Here is a 21,452-nt window from a genome sequence, read left to right as displayed (position 1 = left end):
TACGAGGTAGAGCATATATATAGGCTTTTTTTTAATCTAGAATATATGCATACTCATTTGATAGAGCATGAGCAATGTGCTCTTGGTTAGCTTATAGTCGAATCAAAGAAACATTTTCCACTGGGGTACCGTACGAAACAAATATCGGTTGGAATATCCGGGATAAATTGATCACAAGCAAGTCTCGTCTGCAACTAGACAGTTCTGCATTTAAGAGTGTGTTTGGTGGCTCTTAACCAATTCTTACCTTGTAAGCTAGCCTATAACCGAACTTCTTTCTGAAAGCTCAGTCGATGGATGCACTTCTCCTTGGCCAAACGCCGTTGACAACTTCAGTTTTTATCCTTGCGAATTGTATGGGTAAAATACAAAAATTACTTGAACTTGCAAATTACTAGCTGTCCTGGGGCTTGGATAGATTGTATTTCAGGCGTTTGCTAGCTGGTTAGCTTTCAGCTCTAACTCATAGATATGACTAAAAACAGAAAAACGCAACGAAAATACCCCAAGAAAACTGCGTGATTTTGCCGGTCAGGGTATTTGACACGCCAGTCGTTACTGTGCAAATAAAGGTGAAGGAGATGTGTGTGTGTGTGTGTCTCTCTCTCTCTCTATGTATATATAGACGCTCCTCGCTTCTCTTAATTTCCCTCTTGCACCGTCACACACTACTTTGTACTTGACACGCCGAGAGATCCCCGAGAGATCGATTCGACCATGGTGTGCTGGAGAACTCTCCTGGTCCTCCTCCCTCCGTTCTCCGTCCTCCTCCTCGTCGCGGCGTGGTGCCACGTCCGCGTCTTGGCGCGCAACCTCAGCGCGTTGGCGCGCTCCCAGTTCGCGTGCCCTCCGACCGGCGGATCGTCGTTCCGGTACCTCTCCGTGGAGAGCAAACACGCCATCAGCGAGCTGAGGGTGGCGCAGTACAGCAAACGTCGACGCAGCTACGGCGGCTGCGACGAGGAGGAGGAGCCGGCGGTGGAGTGCGTGTTCTGCCTGAGCGGCATCGAGGAGGGCGAGGAGATCAGGGAGCTCAGGTGCCGGCACCTTTTCCACCGGGGCTGCCTCGACCGGTGGCTGATGGCGCGGCCGCTTGCGACGTGCCCGCTCTGCCGCTGCCGGATCCTGACGTCGGCGCCGTTGGAGGAGGACTACACCGACGACGAGGAGGACTTGGACTCGGACATGATGCTGTTCATGGCCTGCGTGCACAGCCGCAGCAGTTGGTTCTGGCCGTCATGATCAACATCCGGTCCATGATCTGCACGTGCCGGCGACGCAGCTTGTTGGTGCAACTTCTTGTTCTTCTCTTTTTCTGTCGCGCTGAGAACAACCAGACCTTTTATTTCCCTTTTTCTTGTGTGCCCAGTAAGTAGAGGAATGCTCTTTCTACTTAATGAATGAAGTAATTAAGCTCTTGCCTCAGAAAAGAGAGGAAAAAGGTAGAGGAAGCTACTGGGTGGGCTAGTGCTGTGTGAATCAAGTATGTGTTCGCTTAGACCGTCATCTAGTACGTCTAAATGACAACTAGACGTTAGCCGAGAGTTTAGTGTTAGTTTATAGGTAGTGAGCTCCCATTCCGGTATCTGGGAATACCAATGAGCTATAGGAAATTAAGTAATAATGATTGGGGAAGAGTAGAAGAACGTTTCGAAAAAAAATTGCAGCTGAAAGGAAAACACCTGTCATATGGTGTGAGATTGATCTTAATCAATTCCGTTTTGTATAGTTTGTTGATATTTATGTTTTCATTCTTTGAAGTGTCAAGAGAAATCTTAAAGAAATTGGATTACTATCGGTCTAGATTCTTCTAGTAGAGTGATGGACATAGAAAAAAAATACATACTAGCAAAATGGAATATGCTTATATAGACCTAAAGAACAAGGAGTTTAGGCATCCAAGACCTTGATGTTCAAAATAAATATTTACTGAGCAAATGGTTATTCAAACTCATTAATGAAGATGGGGTATGGCAACGTCTTTTGAGAAACAAGTATTTAGGTAACAAGATAATTGCTCAGGTGGAAAAGAAGCCAGGTGATTTACATTTCTGGTCAGGTCTATTGAAAACCAAAACACTCTTTTTTTTTCCTTTGGAAATATTGAAGTACAAAGTGGATCATAAATTAGATTTTAAGAAGATAAATGGCTCGACTCAACTACACTAAGTGAGCAATTCCCGGTATTATATAATATAGTTCACAGAAAACATGTCATTGTATCGGAAGTGTTAAATTCAGATCCTCTAAATGTCTCTTTTAGACGAGCTTTAGTGGGAAACAAATTGACAGCCTGGCATAGTCTAGTGGCAAAAATAGCGCATGTTCATCTTAATGAAAAATCTGGCATTCAGGTGGTCATTAATGGAGAACGGGCAATTCTCAGTCCATTCGATGTATATGGCTGTTATAAATGAAAATATCATAGATCACAACCGATATGTGTGGAAATTGAAAGTCCCTCTAAAAGTCAAGATTTTTTTATGGTTTCTACATAAAGGGGTTGTACTTACAAAAGATAACTTAGTTAAAAGAAACTGGTATGGTAATGAAAAATGTTGTTTTTGCAACGAGAATGAAACGATTCAACATTTATTCTTTGATTGCAATCTAGCTAAGTTTATATACGGAGAACTTTAGCGGTCGCTTTTGGTTTACATCCTCCTCATAGCATTCCCAATATGTTTGGAACATGGCTTAGGGGAATAGGAAGAAAATTGAAAAGACAAATTCTGGTGGGAGCTAGTGCCATTTGTTTGGTAATTTGGCTGAGCCAGAATGATGTGATTTTTTATTAAAAAAAACAAAATCATTCTTCTATGCAGGTTATCTTCAGGGCAACGTATTGGACAAGATTCTGGACTCTGTTGCAGCATAAGGAAGATAGGATAATAATGCGCATGGCTTGCTGTGTGTTGGAGACATCTATAATGGAGATCTTCGTCACACATGGGTGGAGATTTAATAATAGAATATGTCTTTGATGATGAATGCTTCTCGTTATTTAAACATCTTTTGTAAGAGGGTGAGTCATGTATATATGGTAGATACACATCTGCATCATATCCATAAAGTTTGTTAATAATTGTAGGTCGCATACATCGAAAGATGTAGAGGCTCGGATACATCGAAAGATGTAGAGGCTGGGATACTTTCATTTGCTTGATAAAATAAAACTCCCTTTATCTAAAAAAAATAGTTAGACCATTGGTCAAAAATGGTCTAGCCGATGGCGCTAGATACGACTAGGAGGCCAGATGTGAGACTAGTTGGCATCCTGATAATTTAGCTTCTTGCCATGGACGAGCGTGAAGAAAGTTTTCGATCGTGTGGGAAGGAATTCTTCATCCACACCCATCGTATAGGCTTTAGGGTTTAATCATCCGCACAGAGGCCCCAAATCGATTTAATTCGTTCTCCATCCACATCTCTCGGTCTCTCCTCTCATCCTCTATCTTTCATCGCCCCGTCGCGCTGCCAATTGAAGTTGTCCCCGCACTAGCATCCACCCAGCACCGCACACCTGCATCGGGTGCCCATGCTATCATCTGTCTGATCCACCCGTCCATGTCCCCTCCTCTCTACAACTCCTCTCCATTGAATTCGTGCTCTGCACCACTGCTCCTCCGCCAAGGACTTCTAAGCACCTCCTCCATCCGTTGTGGCCCCTCCTCTTCAACAGTCAACCACGGACTCCTCTGCGAACACAACTACTCTTCCGCCATCGACACGTACACTACTTGCTTCTTCATTCCTCCTTATACTACTTATACGCTCTGCTCTGTTGCATGTACTACTTCTGCTTGTGTGCTCTGCTCTGTCGCATGTACTGCTTGCATGCTTTTGTGTGCTTTGCTCTGCTATGTGTATTGGTTGTCCGTGGATACTAGTGCTTGTGGCTTGCCTAATTGCTTGCTAGTTGCTGGCATGTACATATTGAGTTTTTTATGATGATTGTGCTAGTTTACTTACTTGTTAGTTGCTACAATGTATAGAGTTACTTGCTTGCTAGAATGTTAGTTGCTACATTAGTGCTTGTGCTGCGTGCTACTGTGAGCTACTTGCTTAGGTGCTTGCTGTTTGGTAAAATTAATTTGGTTTGAAATCTTACTAACACTTGCAATATTCTTTTGTAAGCATATAATTTAAATTTTTATGATGATTATGGGTAATTAAGGTTTTATCTATTTCTCTCTGTGGCAGCGTCATAGGTAGTCTACTATGTCTCACTACGCTGGCGTACACCGGCGATCGAGAGAGCAAATCTTTGAAACACGTCGCCCTTGAGACCCTGCACGGGAGAAACAAATAAGGTATTGAAAATTGCTCTATGCGACTACTCGTGATTTGCTTCCTCATCGCCATCAAGCGCTCATGTTCTACTACTTGGTCGTCATTGTCTTTTGTGTCACCGTCACGTGGGCTTCTACGTCTTACGTTGTCGATTGGTACGTGTGCTATAGTCAGTCTCTATTTATTTATGTTTACTATGCTGGATACTTATGTGATGTTCTTGTTAGCGACTGCATTCAAGTGTTACATGCCTAGTTCTATTATCAATTTCTCTTTATGGCTTATTTAGGAATTAAATTAAATCTAAATGTGTGGATTTCTCCAACACACTTCACCATCTTATCATGCAATGCACTAGCATCCACCCAGCACCGCACACCTGCATTGGGTGCCCACGGTTGTCAATCGGTACGTGTGCTATAGTCAGTCTCTATTTATTTATGTTTACTATGTTGGGTACTTATGTGATGTTCGTGTTAGCGACTGCATTCAAGTGTTACATGCCTAGTTCTATTATCTACATACTTGAAATATTGTTGCTATGCTATATCATATTTTTTTATTTATCAGTTTCTATTCATAGCTTATTTAGGAATTAAATTAAATCTAAATGTGTGGATTTCTCCAACACACTTCACCATCTTATCATACTCCACTTGACTATGTACAATATATTCTTTGTAGGGATTTTTTACATGTTTCGGTACATTCAAGCGGAGCGCGCGCGCGCGCCCACACACACACAGATATATATATATATATATATATATATATATATATATATATATATATATATATATATATATATATATATATATATATATATATATATATATAGAGAGAGAGAGAGAGAGAGACCCACCTTACTTAATTTCAAGAGAAGAGAATGCTTGCTTCGGAAAATAAAATTAAAAAAGGAGAGAGTGAAATGTGAAATTGAATGGCCCTCATTCCATTCCGAATGATATGATTTACATGGAAGTCACTGACGAGCAACGTTTACGTTGTGCACAGTACACAATTCTTTTAAAAAAGGACACTTTATTAACTCCCGTAGTCACATCAAGATGATACAATACATAAGAGTTTATTATTAGCTTCTGCTAAAGAATGCACGTAGCCAAACAAAAGAAAAAAAAAACAAGAACAAAGCTAAAACAAAAGAGAATATGTTTTGAATGAGTCGATTGTGGTGGCGGAGCATTAATGCGAAGATTAGAGCGTCACCCAAATCGGGTAAAAAGCGCCTTGGCCCATCACTCTAAGTGTGCACATCCAGATGTAATGAACCAACAATGTTCCTGTCGTTGCATCACCGTCCACGTACGGAGCAAATGCGTATAGGTAAAAATAACTTGCAAAGGAGAAGCATGTTTTCTTTTGATAAAGATAATATTGTTCTTGCATAACTATAGTAACCAACCAAAAAAGCCGCCCCCGTCAGAATAGTAACTTTCAATTTTTTACTAAGACCATATAACCAATTTCCAAACATGTTTGGTGCATTTTAATAGTTGGTAAAAAATTGTTGCCACCTGGACTATAAACTATACGGAATGAGTGAAACGATAGTCAAAGAAGAGATGCTTAATTATCTACACTTTGTGACAAAAATAACACTTTTGATTGATATTTTATTTTCTTTTAATTAGGTTATCCTTGTTAGTAATACACCTTTGCATAAGTACCCAAAGAAGATCCTAATGCTTAATGAAAATCTTAGTTTTCACATCTATTTGTACTGGATTGGTTGATCACTATGAACGAGAGCTCTACCGATAGAGTTGACAGAGAATCTTCCCGATTAGGTTATGCTCTATCGAAACTCATCTTGATCTTCGGTCAAGTTAATGTTTGTAAAGCGAGAAAGGAGATCATTCCACAAAATTTGTTTTAGGCCAATCATATCCTTATGAAGATGATTCTTGGCAAGAAAGCCTGTAAAACCGTAGCCACCGTATCTTGTTTGTTTCAAATTATACTATATAGCTATGGGTATTGAACTCTTAACTGTACTATATAGCTATGGGTATTGGTCTCTTAACTGTAGCCATCGTGTCTTGCACAATACACATAATGTGACAAGAATAAGGACCTTCCAACCTTTAGATAGAAGGTTTCAACCTGGCCCACCAGAACATTCTGTTCTACTCCGGGAAAGAAGGAGCTTAAGCTCCAGTGTGCAGCTGGGACCACACCACACCACAGCATGGAAGGCAAGTACTCCTATCCTGTTGCTGTGTTGCAGCACCAAACCACAGCACGATGCACTGCCTCGGCAACAACAATCACCAATAATAATATGCATGCAGATGCAGTGCAGATAGAGAGTTGCATTGGTTCCTTCACAGCATTCAAGTACAAGCCCAACCCTAGAGACAAGAGTTCCACTACCAACATGTGGCAGGTAGGTCATCAGAAACTGGCTGAATTAGTTCGCCGGAGCTGCTTCTTCGGCTCCGGCTGGGGCACTGGTCTGCGCTCATGCTCCGGCGGCGGCTCTAGTGGTTCCAACATCTGCATCAAACGCAAGGACGCATTAGCTCTACACTGACTTTTTACATATACCCTTCCATCCAAACAAGCATCACAGCCAAATGTTAACAACAATCACCATGCTAAAAGGAACTCAAATCAGGGGATACATGGTGGCAAACAGCTTCTTGAAGATGGAATTTTAGGTAAACCTATCCAAATCAATACAGTTGATTCATTGGGTGCCTTTCTTTTAAACGAAATTCATCAGGATTTAAATTGGAATGCTGTTGCAGCTTAACCGTCTTCGGTCTTCCCATTGACAGAGCGCATTAGACAGAGCAGCACGTTGCAGATGTTTACTAGTCTATCTCTATGTGATCGAAATAAGATGGGATATAGAAACTGTAGCTCAAAAGGAACTGAAAGCAAAGGGACCAGCGAAACAAAACAAGCATTTTTCTTTCTTTCTTTCTCTCTTTTGTTGCTTTGATTTTACCTGGAGCTTCCTGAGACGCTCGTTCTCCTCCTCCAGCCGCGCGATCTTGTTCTCCAGCTCGTTCGTGTACGCCTACGATGCCAACAAGACCTTAAAAATCCATGTAACTTGCACAATATTTCGATCATTCGATGCAAACATTGGGAAATATGGCGGAAGCCCACCTGCTTCCTGGCCCGGGACCTTGCCGCGGACTCGCGGTTCTTGATCATGCGCTTCTGCCGCCGCTCCACCGTCCTCTCCACCACGCCATCCTCAGCCCCCGCCGCCGCTGCCGCCGGCGCGCCGCGCTTCCGGCCGGCCATCTGCGAGAGGAAACCCCCAACCCCGTCGCGGTACACGGCGTCTAGCACCGGCGCAGCGCCCACCGCGTGCGGCCGCGCCCCCACGTACTGCAGCTGCGGCTGGTACTGGTGCAGCCAATGCAGGCCGGCGCAGCCCGCACCGCCGTCGAAGGCAACGCCAGCGCGGGAGAGGAAGTCCTCCAGCGTCATCTCGCCCATGGTCGGCTGCCGGCCGCTGCTGGAGCTCTGGATGTCGCGCCACACCTCGTCTACCGTCTTCTTGCTGGCCATCGCCGCGGCGCTCGGCTCGGCGGCGGGGGCGGCCGGGAGCACCGTGCGCAGGAGGTCGTCCAGGTTCATGCTCCGCAGCGGCTCGCCGAGCTGGCTCTCCACCTCGGTCAGCGTGAGGCTGCAGACCGACCCTTGCCACGAGAGCGCCCCGCCGCCGCCGCCGTTGCCGTGGGACGACATTGTCTGAACTCCCATCGACGCGCAACCACCGGAGTCAGCCACCCCTACGTGCGATCGATCAGCTGCAAAGAAACAAGAGAAATCAGTGCACACGAACACTACGTGTAGAAAATACGCGCGCACAATCAGATGTACAAAGATTGGAAATGGCAAGTACTGGCTCAACCGAACCAACGACAGTGGAAACAAAATCTTTGGGGCATGCCAAGAAAAGGAGAGAATCTTGAGAGCAAGAGCAGGGGGGAGAAGAGAGGGGTGGGGGTGCAGGTCTTGCTTCTTTTACCTCAGCAAGGGAAGGGACCAGAGCAGAGCAGAGCAGATCAGATCAGAGAGGCAGCTCAGGCAGGGGGGGGGGGGGGGGCGGGTGGGTGCATTAATTTTAGGATTGCCACAAGGGTGTTTGGCCACTGAAGACTAGAGCTGTGGGGGAAGGGAAGGGAAGGGAAGGGAAGGGGGTCCTGAAAGGGAAGGAGGCAGAGGCCAGAGGAGGGAGGAGAACCAAAAGAGGGGCTGCCTTTTTGCAAGGCCAATGCTCCAGCCTCCAGCCTCCAGGCATTGCTGCATTTTACTATATTTTTGTTTCACGGGTGAGATGAACAGTAGGAGGTGGGAGAGGAGAGAGTAGAGTACACACACTTGAGTGGCCCACCCAAGGGAGCTCATTAACTACAAAAAGAGGTTATTTGGGGCTTTCTGTCTCGCATTTTATTTCTGAGTTTTTGCAAAGCCGAAATACTTACATGGCAACGCAATGCATAAATAAATTCATTTTCATCGTCCAAGTGCAGCTCTTTTTACTCCTCCATCACTAAGTTGACCGGAAATACAACTTTGTAAGGTGTTACATAAGTAATCTCTATCTCGATCATCCATTCATTGATTCTCTCATACTCTATATATTTTTTAATCTAACTCTCTAATACGAATTTTAATATAAATATATGGCCAAGATAGACTGTTCGTGTGCATCTTGTTATGAAATTTTTCTTCCATAAGTTGTCTAGCACAGTGAATAGAAACTCAACATCAACAAGTTCTGAGTTCAGGAACTAGTTGACACAGACTTCACCTATTTGGGTCAGTCGAAGAAAAAATCTGAACAAGACATGGTATAATGTTAAACACAGCGACATGGTCACAGACCTAACATTGTGAAAGATATAGACTCTACGTCCACATATAATGGAAAAGGTGAGGCTTGCAGCGGGTCAGTGGTTGCCAATGGGCTAGGGAACCTATCTATGAGACTCAGCAATCACATGCAATTCATAGACACAAGCCTTGTGAAACAAAGTGATCGACTTTGCATGTTAGATTCGTTAGTCAACAGAAAAAAAAATGAAATGCTTAGTGTTAACCATTGTAGATCTAGCAACTGAAGCAAAACATGCACCATAGAAATATTTGCTTTTGCTGTTGGATAAGAGAAGACGCTCGGGTCGATCAATACAGACGTCCGGTAGCTCCTGGTTGGTCAAGGATATTACGGAGTTGACGCCCTATGCTGCTATGCATGCTCCTCCTGCCAGCAGGAGGAGCAGTTGAAGAACAGCAAAACGATCCACATATGCAGTCACTAACTGTTGTGAATAAGGTGATCTGACACAATCATGAGAAACTTCACAGTAAACTTTTTTGTGCAGAGACTGACCGGTTCAAGGGTAGATTTGTTTTGATGGGCACTCAAGCAAGGATCAATGGGTGCACTGTTGAATGGACATTGTCAAATTTCCCATGATAAAACTGGAATAATATTACTTGTTCTTTTTCCCAAAGGAGTTGCTCGTTTATCGAATCTTTTTATCTTTATCTTTTTACACAGTCCTCGTGCGATTCTTACTGAAATGCTGGGAATGGAATCATTATGATCAAAAAATGAAACTGGATTCCCTTAAAGAAAAGGAAAAAGAAATAGGATCGGAAGGGGAGCATTTCGTGATGATGGCTACGTCTTCCATTTCTATGAACAATGAAAATGAGACAAGGAATTTGTACCATATACATGAACAATTCCTTATGTTTCCATTAGCAAATTAAGCACCTGGCTACAGAGATATGCTAAATTGCTAGTGGATAATATTCATTATTGAGCTACTTTATTTAGTTTCAAAAAGAAATACTCAGCTACTAGCCCCTCAACATGCAATGATGAAGAGCATCACAGTTTCATGGGTGTAATTACACATCACCAAAAATCCATATCCATATTCATTATATTTATGTTTTCTTAGTTTATTCACCGGTTCCCGTTGTATGAAACATCACCACCTTTGCCTTGAAGAATCGATCACACATCTCAATCATCTGCTGGCCCAATCAGAGGCCAGCCAGGTGCACCAAAAAGATTAAGCATCACTTGTAAGCAAAATTCAGCGCAAGCTTATCTGCTAATGATGGTAATTATTACATATTTGCACCGAAGTGATCCCCAGTTGGACATCATCAAAATAACAAATGTTTTTTAAGGTGAATTTCCAATAGAATGGATGCATGAAGAGTTGAAGGCTAATGTTGCAAGCAAGTTGTGCCCTCATAACTGATGAAGTCCTGTTGGTACCTGATAGTTTTTTTTTCTCTCGAAAAAAGTACATGTTAGTTTTGTCATGGCTCCAAACCTTCAAGGACATCATCGTTGCTACGTAGTGTGAAATTCAGAGAGGAAAATTCTTTGGTTGGTCCATTCAAAAGGGCGCCTATTGCAGAGGTTGTAGCGATTATTGGTGCCTGCTGTGCTACAATCTTTTGTTTCTTCACGAGGAGTAACTCCTATTATTGACCTGTCGCTTTGGTCAGATTCTGATGGAACATCAGATTTACGAGCTGTTGTAGTAGTACAAGTTTACAGTGCCAATGAGCAGCTACCAGCAGCGCAAGTTGAAGGAACTCAATACAGTCTGCAAAAACTTGTTCACTTCAGGTTGCTTCTTCTGAAGACGATTATTCAGATTTCTTGTTTCTCAAACTATTCAGACTATGATGATGTTAAATATGTGAAACTGAAGATGAAGTTAAATCAAACCACCAGCATTGTAATTCACGATGCCCATTGAGCACAGCAACTCTGCAAGGCTGCAGCTCTGCAGCCATAAGCTTTTGCAGCAAGAAGACGTGTGAATCTGAAACGAGTGGCACATCGCTTGGCTGGAGCCCGAGGCAGTGTTGCCTTTGCTCGCAGTACGCCACGAGGCGCGTCCTCTTCCTCGCAGTCGCAGGAGGGCTCGGCTCGGCTCGGCTGTCGCGAAAGCAGAGCTGCACTGCACACTCCTCCTAGTACTCGGGACTGATTAAATAAGAGTACGCCAGCGACGATGCTTCACTAGCCGTGCCACTTGGCAGTTCCGCATTTGAGTCCATTTTCCTTTTCGGGAACTCCACCCGGGCAGATGCTCAACACTTTGGCAAAAAAGACAAGGAACCCATCTTTGGTGGAGTATTAGTAGTACACTTCATTAAGCACTAAGCAGGGGGACAGGGAAATCTGCTCAATCCCTAGAAAAATGGGAAGTCTCCATCTTCCCTGTCCGTCTCACTTTCATTCTGCATTTTTTCGTTGATTCTCAGTAGCACCATACTTTATTGAGAGTGTGAAGCATGCTTCTCACATCTCAGCAGACTAACTACTGGTGCTAATATTCGTAGAGGACTTTTACAGTACACCTAAATGAGTGTATGTCGTCTATTTTTTTCATCCGATGATTTAGATTAGTCCAATGATACTCTATCGCCCATCAGTATCATGGGTATCATCAAAGAGTATCATGGGTATCATAAGGGTAGGATTGGAAAAAAATTATGATAAACTTGTAAATTATATATTTAATTAGGGAAGGTCAAAATGTTAGTTTATTTTCAGATAAGCTTTCACTTATTCTGTTCATTTTATTTATTAGGATTTTCACCCTCCGTCAGTCGGTCGATGATGGGTGGCGAAGGTCCAAAGTCCGGTAGTCAATGACGTAATTACCCCTAAGGGTATCAAGATAATTACAATAATACCTACTAAAATGGACAGTTGGATTACAATAATGATACTCTTCACCATTTAGTATCATGGCGTACTGTAAAGGTTCTCTATTCGTAATAGCAGGCCAAGGGACATGGACTTTATTCATGTGGGAACCCTGTCTTTGCAAGGGCAAAGTCAGAGAAGAACATAGATCTGTATATGTGTGACCATGTAGCAAATTTGTATTGTGCGTGTGTTCCGTAGCAAAAACACTGTAGAGGTTGTACTGTGGTGATTTAGAGATGTTGCGTTTGATCTGGACCTCCTGTTTCAGATCGCACGGTTGAAAATTGCTCGAAGTTATGGTATTATTGCCCTCTGACGTTCTTTCTTGAAGTCAGAGGATCTCGTTCATTCACATGATAGCATGACCTCAAGTGCGAGAGTGTGAAGCATCAGCTTTGTAAGCACTCTAGTTTGCAGCTAGCTTTAGCTGCTGACAGTGGGCAAGATATGGATTTCAGCCATCCTCATGCGTTGTCGCAGGTCCAAGGGGAGGACATATCCAGTGTTACAACACATTTAGGTGTTACCGTGTTATCAACACACGGTTGCATGTGCAGGCCGAGTTTTGATTCCAAATTTTGCGGAGAGGTAGAAGCACATCACACCAATGTTGTGAAATTTTTGTGGTAACAACTAACACGGTAACACTAGAGATGCACTCGGTCCAAGGGGCATATGGATCGGATACTGTTCGTACGATGGCATGACAAAGAATAAAGTCTACATTCTTTCCCCAGCTTTCCTCAAAATCCTATTCTTTCAGTCTATGGCTCTAGGTTACGTTTTCTATTATTGAGATACAATGTAAGACAGCAAGAGTAGCATGCTCCTGTGCTGTTTTTTTGCAAACTTCAAATGTATATTCTCCTATATATATGGGAGTGCAATTTATTTGCAGCACATAGGAACCCGTTCTATCACAAAAGAATTTCGTTTTGGACATGAACAGAAGATACATATTTAAACTAATATTCTCTCGGACCGAGCAAATTTAGTCGACGTAGCAATCAACATGACTAAAAATCTTCCAAAATCCGTTGAGGGGTTAAATGCCCTGTTTTAATTTATTAGGAATGTAAATCAGATACTGCTAGAAATTAGGGTAAAAATTAAACCTAGCCAATAGTTTAGTGATGAAAATTAGACCATTTCCTATTACGAAGTTTTTTTAGGTGATATCTACTCCATCGTCTTCTAATACCAACTCTAAAAATTAAAAAAGATATTAATCGCCAAATATTAGATAGTTTGATTGCATATATGCTATAGGACTTAGGAGGGAGTAAGATTAGTATCTATAGTGTTTGGAAATCATGTTATTGGCCTAACCCAAAGGAAAGGAATATACCCTATTGCTGTCTCTGAGCACAGCTGCACATGCCCTTGGGGCTTTTCTCTATCTTGTTTCCATCAAAAGAATAGCAAGCTGAGTAAAGAAACGCTGGAGCAAAAGGCTCGCTGGCAGATACGCCCTCTGCCAATGACAACTTCAGCCACCACCTCGATGGGAGAGCAAAACTCCTTTCTAATTAAAACACCGGTACGAAACGAAAAATTTCAGTTTCTTTTTCACTCCGTACAGTGGCATTTACATTTCAAACTGCAAGATAGTACGAGTACAAAATTTCAGTTTCTTCAGCAACTTGAGTGACCCAGTTCATCTTGGAATTTCAGTAGCCTTTCTGCATGCCAACGACCGTACTCATTGCTGCCTCTCATTCCACAAAGGGTAAAACCCATGATGAATGGAGCGAGCCTGATTAAGTGTTCTGATTTCCCTTAACAGTACTAACAACTTGGCATAAAGGTCTCGTTGTCTGAGAGATTGTGTACTATTGAGAGGCTGATAGGCCAGTCAAAAATTCAAGTTCCAATGCATGCTGATCCCTCTGCCTGCCTGCCTGCCTAGGTAAGGTAGAAACAAATAGCTAACTTTTTTCCTTTTCTATTCTCAAATGGGCGTGCTGATTTTTTTAGAGGATCAAATGGCCTCATTGAGCAAGTGTTTATTCATTCATCAGATAATTCCTCATCAGTACAATCTCCACAAGCATTGTGCCTCCTTGCTGCAAAGTTCAGGCATGTCCATCTCGTGCTTGCTTACTCATCACAGATTCAGGTTAGTCGCTCTGCATATGTTGTATTAAGAACACTATACTCTAAGTTCTGAAAACACAACCGAACTGACATTTTCGAAGTAGTTAACAACTATCATCAAGTGAGATTGCTGGAGCATTAGCTATGTATAAGATGGTGGGTCCATGGACACATTTGGTAGAGTTTTTTTATCCACTTTCCAGGCTCTTGTTCGACAATTGCCAGACACTGTCGAGGGCTACGAGGAGGACGCGAATAGATTCAATCGCGGCTCATCAGGGAGCAGCTAGCACGCCCGGATTTGAGAGATCTAGTTATCATCATGATCGCACACCGCTGTATCATTAGCATATGCATGGCGATGCGAGGCGTACTAGGTACACCTAGCACATCCACGTATAAGTAGCAACCAATTTGTCACTTGAGCCCAGTTACACAGACTTAGCTTGATCACATATCAGCTTTAGCTGATAATTAACATTTGTTAAGAGTGATAAATCAATATTTTTTTCTCAAATGGTGTACCGGTAGGATATTTAAAACTGATATCGTTATTGATTCTTAGAATGTGTAGTGATATAATTTGAGGCTATCAAACGCTATTTCGTAATTGGATAATCATAAAGATAGTTTTTAGATTTGTCATGAAACATGTCATGAGGTGTGAGCGATCAAGATAAAATTTGTTCTTTCTTGATAACAGGAGAGATATCTCTGACCCCTCGAGATAGGTGAATTGAGAAAGTGTATAGTCATACCAATATGATTAAAGAGTTAATTATGATGAATTCACTATACGATCGAGTGAATGATCGAGCTATCACAAGAGTGACACGTATCTCGCCTTGAGTTTGACTGATATCGTGAGGCAAAGGGATCGGTGCATGTGTACTTCAAGGTTTGACCGATATAATTTTTTGTGTATACTCAGGAGTGAACATGTTCTGCTAGGGACTGTTATTGATTTCGGTTTGAAAAGAGTTCCGAGTCATAGCCACATGTACATGAATCTAACGGGTCACACACTTAATATGTTAGAATAAAATATTCGAATTAGATTTGTATATAGGTTTTATTGGATTATGATCCATGAAGTGTTATAGTACTAAAGGGTTTCCAACGTGGGAGCATATTAGCGAGCTCTATATAAGTAGAGGCGTGGGGTGGAGCGTGCAGAGGTTAAGACATTCAGAAACTCTAGCCGTAGTCTTTCACATAATCTCCCAAAACCTTAGCCGCATATGAGGTCCTAGCACATTGGCGCTCGGCGTTTCTACCCAGTATATGTGGATACCGTAGATACGCTGCTGCTATTGCGGCGCTAATCTTCTCAACGAGTTGATCGTGACGTGCTCGGATTTGGTCGGAGTGCACAACACAACCGCTCGGATCTAGTCGGATAGCATGACACGACCACTCAGAATTGGTCGAGGTCGCGACATACCTGATCAGGAGCTGGTCGAGGAACTAGTCGAGGAGCACGACCACCTACTCGGAGTTGGTCGAGGAGCACGACCACCTACTCGGAGTTGGTCGAGGAGCATGACCATCTGCGTGGAGCTGGTCGTGGTTCTGATCAAGAAGTTGTTCAAGGAGTTTGACGTGCATGACGTTGGATCGGTCTACTCCAACTCTTCTTCTGCTGTACTGCGTGTCGAGTGATAACGATCTATGATCTCTTACTGGCATGATTTCCTAGATGAATACAGTAATTTTTTTTTGTTTTAGGCTAGCGTAGCCTATCCGTTTACTAACATAACATGCAAAGGAGAAGAAATATATCTCTTATCAAACACCATATCATTCTTGCATAACTAAAACAATCAGCAAGTAGTAGCCGCCCTCAGCAATACTTTCAGTTTCAAGTCTTTCCTAATACCCCATAGCTAAGTATCAAACATACGTGATACACTATGAGATCAGAAAAACCCAAAAACCACTTGAACTATAGACCACATGACACGCAAGACGACAATCAAAGAACATTTGTTTAATTATCCCTTCTTGTTGATAGGAACAACATTTTGCACTCATTTGACAATTACATTTAGCCAAATTATCCTTTATCAGAACTACACCTTGACACAAATACCAAGAAAAATCTCAATTTTGAGTGGCACCTTCAATTCGTGCAAATACATATTTACATACGAATACCTCAGTTTTCAACTATCACTTGAATTCATGCAAGTTGCCACTGTCTTTTACTGATTTGTTTACTGAACCTACACATCGCTAGCTATCTATTCTAAGCACCACTGAAGATGGAGCTTGATGCAGCATCGTGGGTGGTTAGTGACAACACAACGGGCTTCTACATGGTACGGGCGTGACGTGGAAACGCATGCAGACAAGTATTGAAAACGTAGTGGAACCACACCACTTGCACGCTCGTCCGAATAATCCATCATCGTTGATGTTGCCATGGAAGTTTTCGCATTGTGATCGATCTCCTTTCACTGTTCGAGACTCTTGTTTACACCCTGAAAGTACACTCTAAAGCCAGATAAATAGTACGTAGAGTGAATGAAAAGAGAAAGCTGCTTTGTGCTTAGCAACGAACAGTAAAACCTGCGTACTGAAGCTGACATTGTTTATTGCTTAACGTGAGCGACATGAGCTCTTGCCTACAGCATCTTCCTGTAGCTAATTAGCAGTTAGCAGCAGGTGACTGGCTCATGCTGTTAAGACCCATCCATCAGTGAAGAAGCTCTTCAGCCACAAAGTATTAAGTGGACATGCTGCATCTCGGAAATGATTGTTACGAAGGTTTTGTCAAATATGGGTGGATGTTTACTACTCCATTCAACAATATAAGGTGTATTTTGTTGGAAAAAGATAATCAAAATTAACTTTAACCGTTAATTTCTCTTGTAATATGTTATCAATTGACATAATATCAACATCATATTAAAAATACTTTGAAATATAAATCTATTGAACCAAAGTTTGTATACTAAACATGTATATAATTTAACTAATTATCGATTAAAATTTATAAAGTTTAACTTTTTCAAAATAAAATAGCCTTATATTGTTGAACAGAGGGAGTAATAGTCTTTGTGTTTGAATTTCTTTCCATCATGTTTGTTTCAATAACTTTGAGCCATTTATTGGTACTTTGTTTACATCCTAAGGCTGAACTGTGTTAACGGATGGCTGAGCCTGAGTGCATATCTTATGCAGATGCCAGGATAAAGAAATGCCTTTATCTAAAAAAATAGAAAAGGTTGAAACAGAAATGCTGCTAGACAGGGCCGGTCTTGGAGGGGGGCAAGCATATATATGAGTCAACAAAGTACAATGAACAAAGTACCTTGGTTGTGTATGGGTTTTGGTCTTTGGCCGACCTAAAAGAAATTGATGAAACCAATTACAATGAAGAAAGTCTACAAACTAGTAAGCCTTTTGAAGTTAATTACTTTTTGGTTATGTTTGATATGGTAAACACTTTATTGAAAAATAGATTTGAAAAACTTTAAGCATTCAAAATTATATTTTGGTTTTTACTGAGCTCGACAATCTTAAAGTCATTCGATAATATTGAACTGAAAAATTGTACACTAAGTTTGCAAATACTTTCTCTCTAGATGGTTCATATGATGTTGAGTTAAATGATATAATGTTTGATTCAAGAGTTATACAATTGACTTTGCGAGATAAGCTAATGTCACCTATAAAGATTTTTTATATGTCAAAGAAGCATATTGTTATCAAAATATTTTTATTGCTTATCGAATCTTATTTATTGTGCTTGGGCCTGTGATGTCTATTGAAAGAAGCTTTCTAAAATTAAATTATTCAATAACTATTTAAGAACCACAATGTCTATGTCTCAAGAAAGATTAAAGGGTTTGATAACTTTATGCATTGCAAGGAAACTATTGGATGAGATCGATGTTGATATCATCATCAATGACTTTGCATCTAAAAATGTTAGAAGAAATAATTTAAGATGACTCTAGAAAGTGTTTGAAGTGAGCGTTCTTTTATTTTGATATGCTTTAAGTGTTTATCGGAAATAAATTTTTTAATGTTTCAATTCAATAGACTCTGTTTTTAGTTTTAATTCGAGCCACCAAAATTTCATGGGCCGAAGGGAGAAAGAATCCAAACCCGCCGTTAGGCCTTCTGAATTTTTTGAGCGGATTAGGCCTTCTGAAATTTTTTTGAGCTGATTAGGCCTTCCGATTTTTTTATTAGGCCTTCTGAAAGATGTACAGGTCCGTGAAGCTTCGATAAAAATGGAGCCCATTTTAGTTTGAAGAAGAAAATCGAGCCCATTTGATCCCCCGTCTCAAAGAAAAAGGCCCATGCAAGCAGCAACTCGTTATGGTACGCGACGACAGGGTTCGGCATGCAGCATGCTCCCCTGACCACCCAGCTCAGCCTCCACATTCCTCATCATCGTCGATCTGGTCGTTCAGCTGCAGGAACAGCCAGTTTCAGGCTTTCAGCGAGGTATTTCTTTCTGCTCCAGCTGTATGTAACTCCTCTTTCTCCCGGGTAGCTTCAGATGGTTATTCTATGGTACTTACACAGGAGCGCAGAAAATTGCGGGAAAAATATCATGGAGACAGGTAATACAACGCCTAACCATGACACAAAATTTCAGACTCTAAGACGACCTGTAAGAGGAGTAATGAAAAAGAGAAATTTCAGATGCCGAGCAGCGTAAATTTCAGGTGATTTTGCGGTGATTCAGACGCGCATAGATTCTGGGGAAATTCATGGAGAATGGAGATGATATAGCACCGCGTTGTCCTGCAAAATTTTAGAGCCTAACTAATAAGAGCTTGCTGGCGTTACCAGTTGGATGCATCCAGAGAGTGGAGTGGTGGTACAGTTTAGCACCGGCCGGACGATGGCGTCCTATCCTATGGCTGCGTCGCGGTCACCGACGCCGAGACTGAGTCTGCTTTGAGCAGGTAACATGCATGCACCCCGGGCACTACCATGCATCTCCGGCCGGCCGGCTGATTCGGCAGCGCACATGCATGCGCTCCCGCTATGGTACAGGAGCGCTGGGATCTCGACCCGCTCTTGCCTGCGCACCACACAATGAAACAAGCATACCCGGTCCCTCCGCAAATGCAAATCATGTACTGTACCTCTCATGCGGTGCTGCTGCGACAATGATACTCGCCCGACAAGATCGTATAACGCGGCCGCACGGCGCTCCATGACACTAACAAAATATTGCATCTTTTAATTTTTGTCATAAATATGTCCTGGAACTTCCAGCTCCAAAATTTTCTTTTTCTAAAAACTCATGACATCACAAACAAAATTATCAACTAGTTGTTATGTACCATCTCTCGAAATAACTAGGGCCCCATATCCAAAACTTACAACCTAGGTTAATCGTTACATATGTAAACTAATGCCGTTTGCTAGGTACACCTACGAAGATTATGAACATGTTCAAGGGGTTGCAAGCATTCCAATGCACTTTTGTCTAAAAATTATGGACGGGATGATCATTACTGGATTTTTTTTAGGGAAAGATTACTGGATTTTTAATGTATTATTGTGTAAATTAGAGAACCTATATTGCATTTTGTCGTAATGTGGCTTTGTTTGACATACAATGTGTTTGTTGGTTCAATCGAGGCTGCATGTTTTGAATTATAAGATTATTTTAGATGTTTCGAAATTGGTATATTTTTTGTGTTCGTAGACTGTAGGTGGTGTTAGTCTCTACTATAATCTGGTTAAGTTTGGATGGAAGGTATATGCATGGAATATAGAAACGAGATGAGAACTCTTCAATGTTTATGTTCGCTTGGCTTGGAGCGCTTTAGCCGTGGACATGCATGGTGGCTCATGCGTGTGTAGTCGTGCTTGAGCCAATAGTAAATGAGCTGAGATGGAGCAGGCTTACCCAACACTGAAGGATTGAGAGGAGAGCACTGGCCAAGTTACAAGTAATCACATCATATCTATTACGTACGTCTACTAACTGCACATGCCCCTGTGCTGGGTCAGCCCCCGGATGACGATGACCGGGAGCATATTAACTGATTGGCCGTGACGAGTCAGAAGCACTCACAATTGCTGGTACCTCGCACGTACAACAATATAATCCAAGTGCCCGGTGCATGCATGCTTGTGCAATTTGTGCGGCATCATAAGATTAAAAGGACACGTTGAAACACAGGCACTGGACTGGAGTCCGTGCATGCATCTGAGTCTGAGACCCAGATGGCCAGTGAGAGAGATCGATCAGCTGCAAAGTGAAGTTGACGGGGGCATCGGAGTCAGTGTCACGCACACATGCTGTTTCACTGTTTGCACGCACGAGTCTGCCCACTGCTAGTACAGTAGCAGTTTCTTCAGTGCATGCACCTGCAGGCTTGCTCGCGAGGGACTGGGACTGGCGTCTAAAGACTAGCTAACGCCTTTTTGATGCGACCCGAGTGCATGCATGCAATTATCGTAATCACACAGAGAAAAACATCATGATGGCGGTCGTGATCGAGTGTCGCGCGCGCTCATCCCTCGCAAGCATGCATACAACTACGTACGAGCAAGACACACGCATGAAACACGAGTCTTCATTTACTTAGATCCAACAATAGTGTGCATGCTGCAGCTGTACACGTCTTCATCACCGATAAACATCATAATTACACTACTAGCTTGTACTAGTGCTACTGTCCATGCTAAATTTGTGCCCTCACTGATACATGCATGCATGGTGGTGATAGCTACCTATAGGACTCTTGATATTTTCAAGTTTACTTGATAGCAGTACATATATAGTTGTATATATCATCCATCAAATCAAACATGTGCTAGTAATGGAGTACAGTATGGAGTATAATACTTGCATTGACCACATGTACCCGGCAAGTCGATCTCAAGTGTCATCTATGGTGATCGAGCAGGCTAAATGAAGATCGAGTACGGAGGAAAACTATGTGTAATTTCGTTGCTTCCTGGTAATGAAATTCGAGGAGGTCCTGTTCTGGAAAAATGAAGATGGAGTACGGAGGATGACAGGGGCGAACATCGATCGTTGGGATCGGCTCCATTATATTACATGACAGCACGAACTTTGCCTACGAATAGTGTTTTAGTAAAGGATTTACAAATTTCGTCGGTGTCGTATGACCGCGATAATATAAACAGGGCTGGCTCCGCCGCTGGTTATTCGATCTGACGGATGAATCGTGCATTCATGTGTGAGGAGCTGAGGCGGCTATTTCAACAACAAAAATGGCCCAAAGCACCAAGCATTTCAAATGGCTCCGGCCGGAAGTGGTGAGCTTTTACGGTTTCTGACTCTCCCTCTGTCTCTGTGTGTGTTCTTTTCTTT

At 42.3% G+C, this 21,452-nt stretch overlaps 2 protein-coding genes across 3 annotated transcripts; one reads left to right on the top strand and one right to left on the bottom strand.

Moving 5' to 3' along the window:
* The first annotated feature begins 664 nt into the window (after positions 1-664).
* LOC133893143 (E3 ubiquitin-protein ligase At1g63170-like) lies at positions 665-3,097 on the top strand. 2 transcript variants are annotated; one of them, XM_062334108.1, is made up of 2 exons: positions 665-1,285; positions 2,826-3,097. In XM_062334108.1, exon 1 carries the CDS (start codon positions 718-720, stop codon positions 1,240-1,242), a length of 525 nt encoding a protein of 174 aa, XP_062190092.1. In that variant the 5' UTR covers positions 665-717; the 3' UTR covers positions 1,243-1,285; positions 2,826-3,097. The 2 variants fall into 2 exon arrangements, with proteins under 2 accessions (XP_062190092.1, XP_062190093.1); XM_062334109.1 differs by having other exon boundaries at positions 665-1,289.
* Positions 3,098-6,367: 3,270 nt separating this feature from the next.
* Positions 6,368-8,537, bottom strand: LOC133893048 (ABSCISIC ACID-INSENSITIVE 5-like protein 5). The gene is made up of 4 exons (XM_062334020.1): positions 8,306-8,537; positions 7,432-8,084; positions 7,268-7,339; positions 6,368-6,810 (listed from the first exon to the last, which is right to left on the bottom strand). The coding sequence occupies exons 2-4, from the start codon at positions 8,035-8,037 to the stop codon at positions 6,709-6,711; spliced, it is 780 nt and encodes a 259-aa protein (XP_062190004.1). The 5' UTR covers positions 8,038-8,084; positions 8,306-8,537; the 3' UTR covers positions 6,368-6,708.
* Positions 8,538-21,452: the final 12,915 nt, after the last annotated feature.

Source organism: Phragmites australis, chromosome 15 (genome assembly GCF_958298935.1).
Source record: "Phragmites australis chromosome 15, lpPhrAust1.1, whole genome shotgun sequence".
In the NCBI taxonomy this organism is placed as follows: domain Eukaryota; kingdom Viridiplantae; phylum Streptophyta; class Magnoliopsida; order Poales; family Poaceae; genus Phragmites; species Phragmites australis.
The sequence above is the reverse complement of the archived record's forward strand: the minus strand, read 5'-3'. Positions and strand labels throughout refer to the sequence as shown.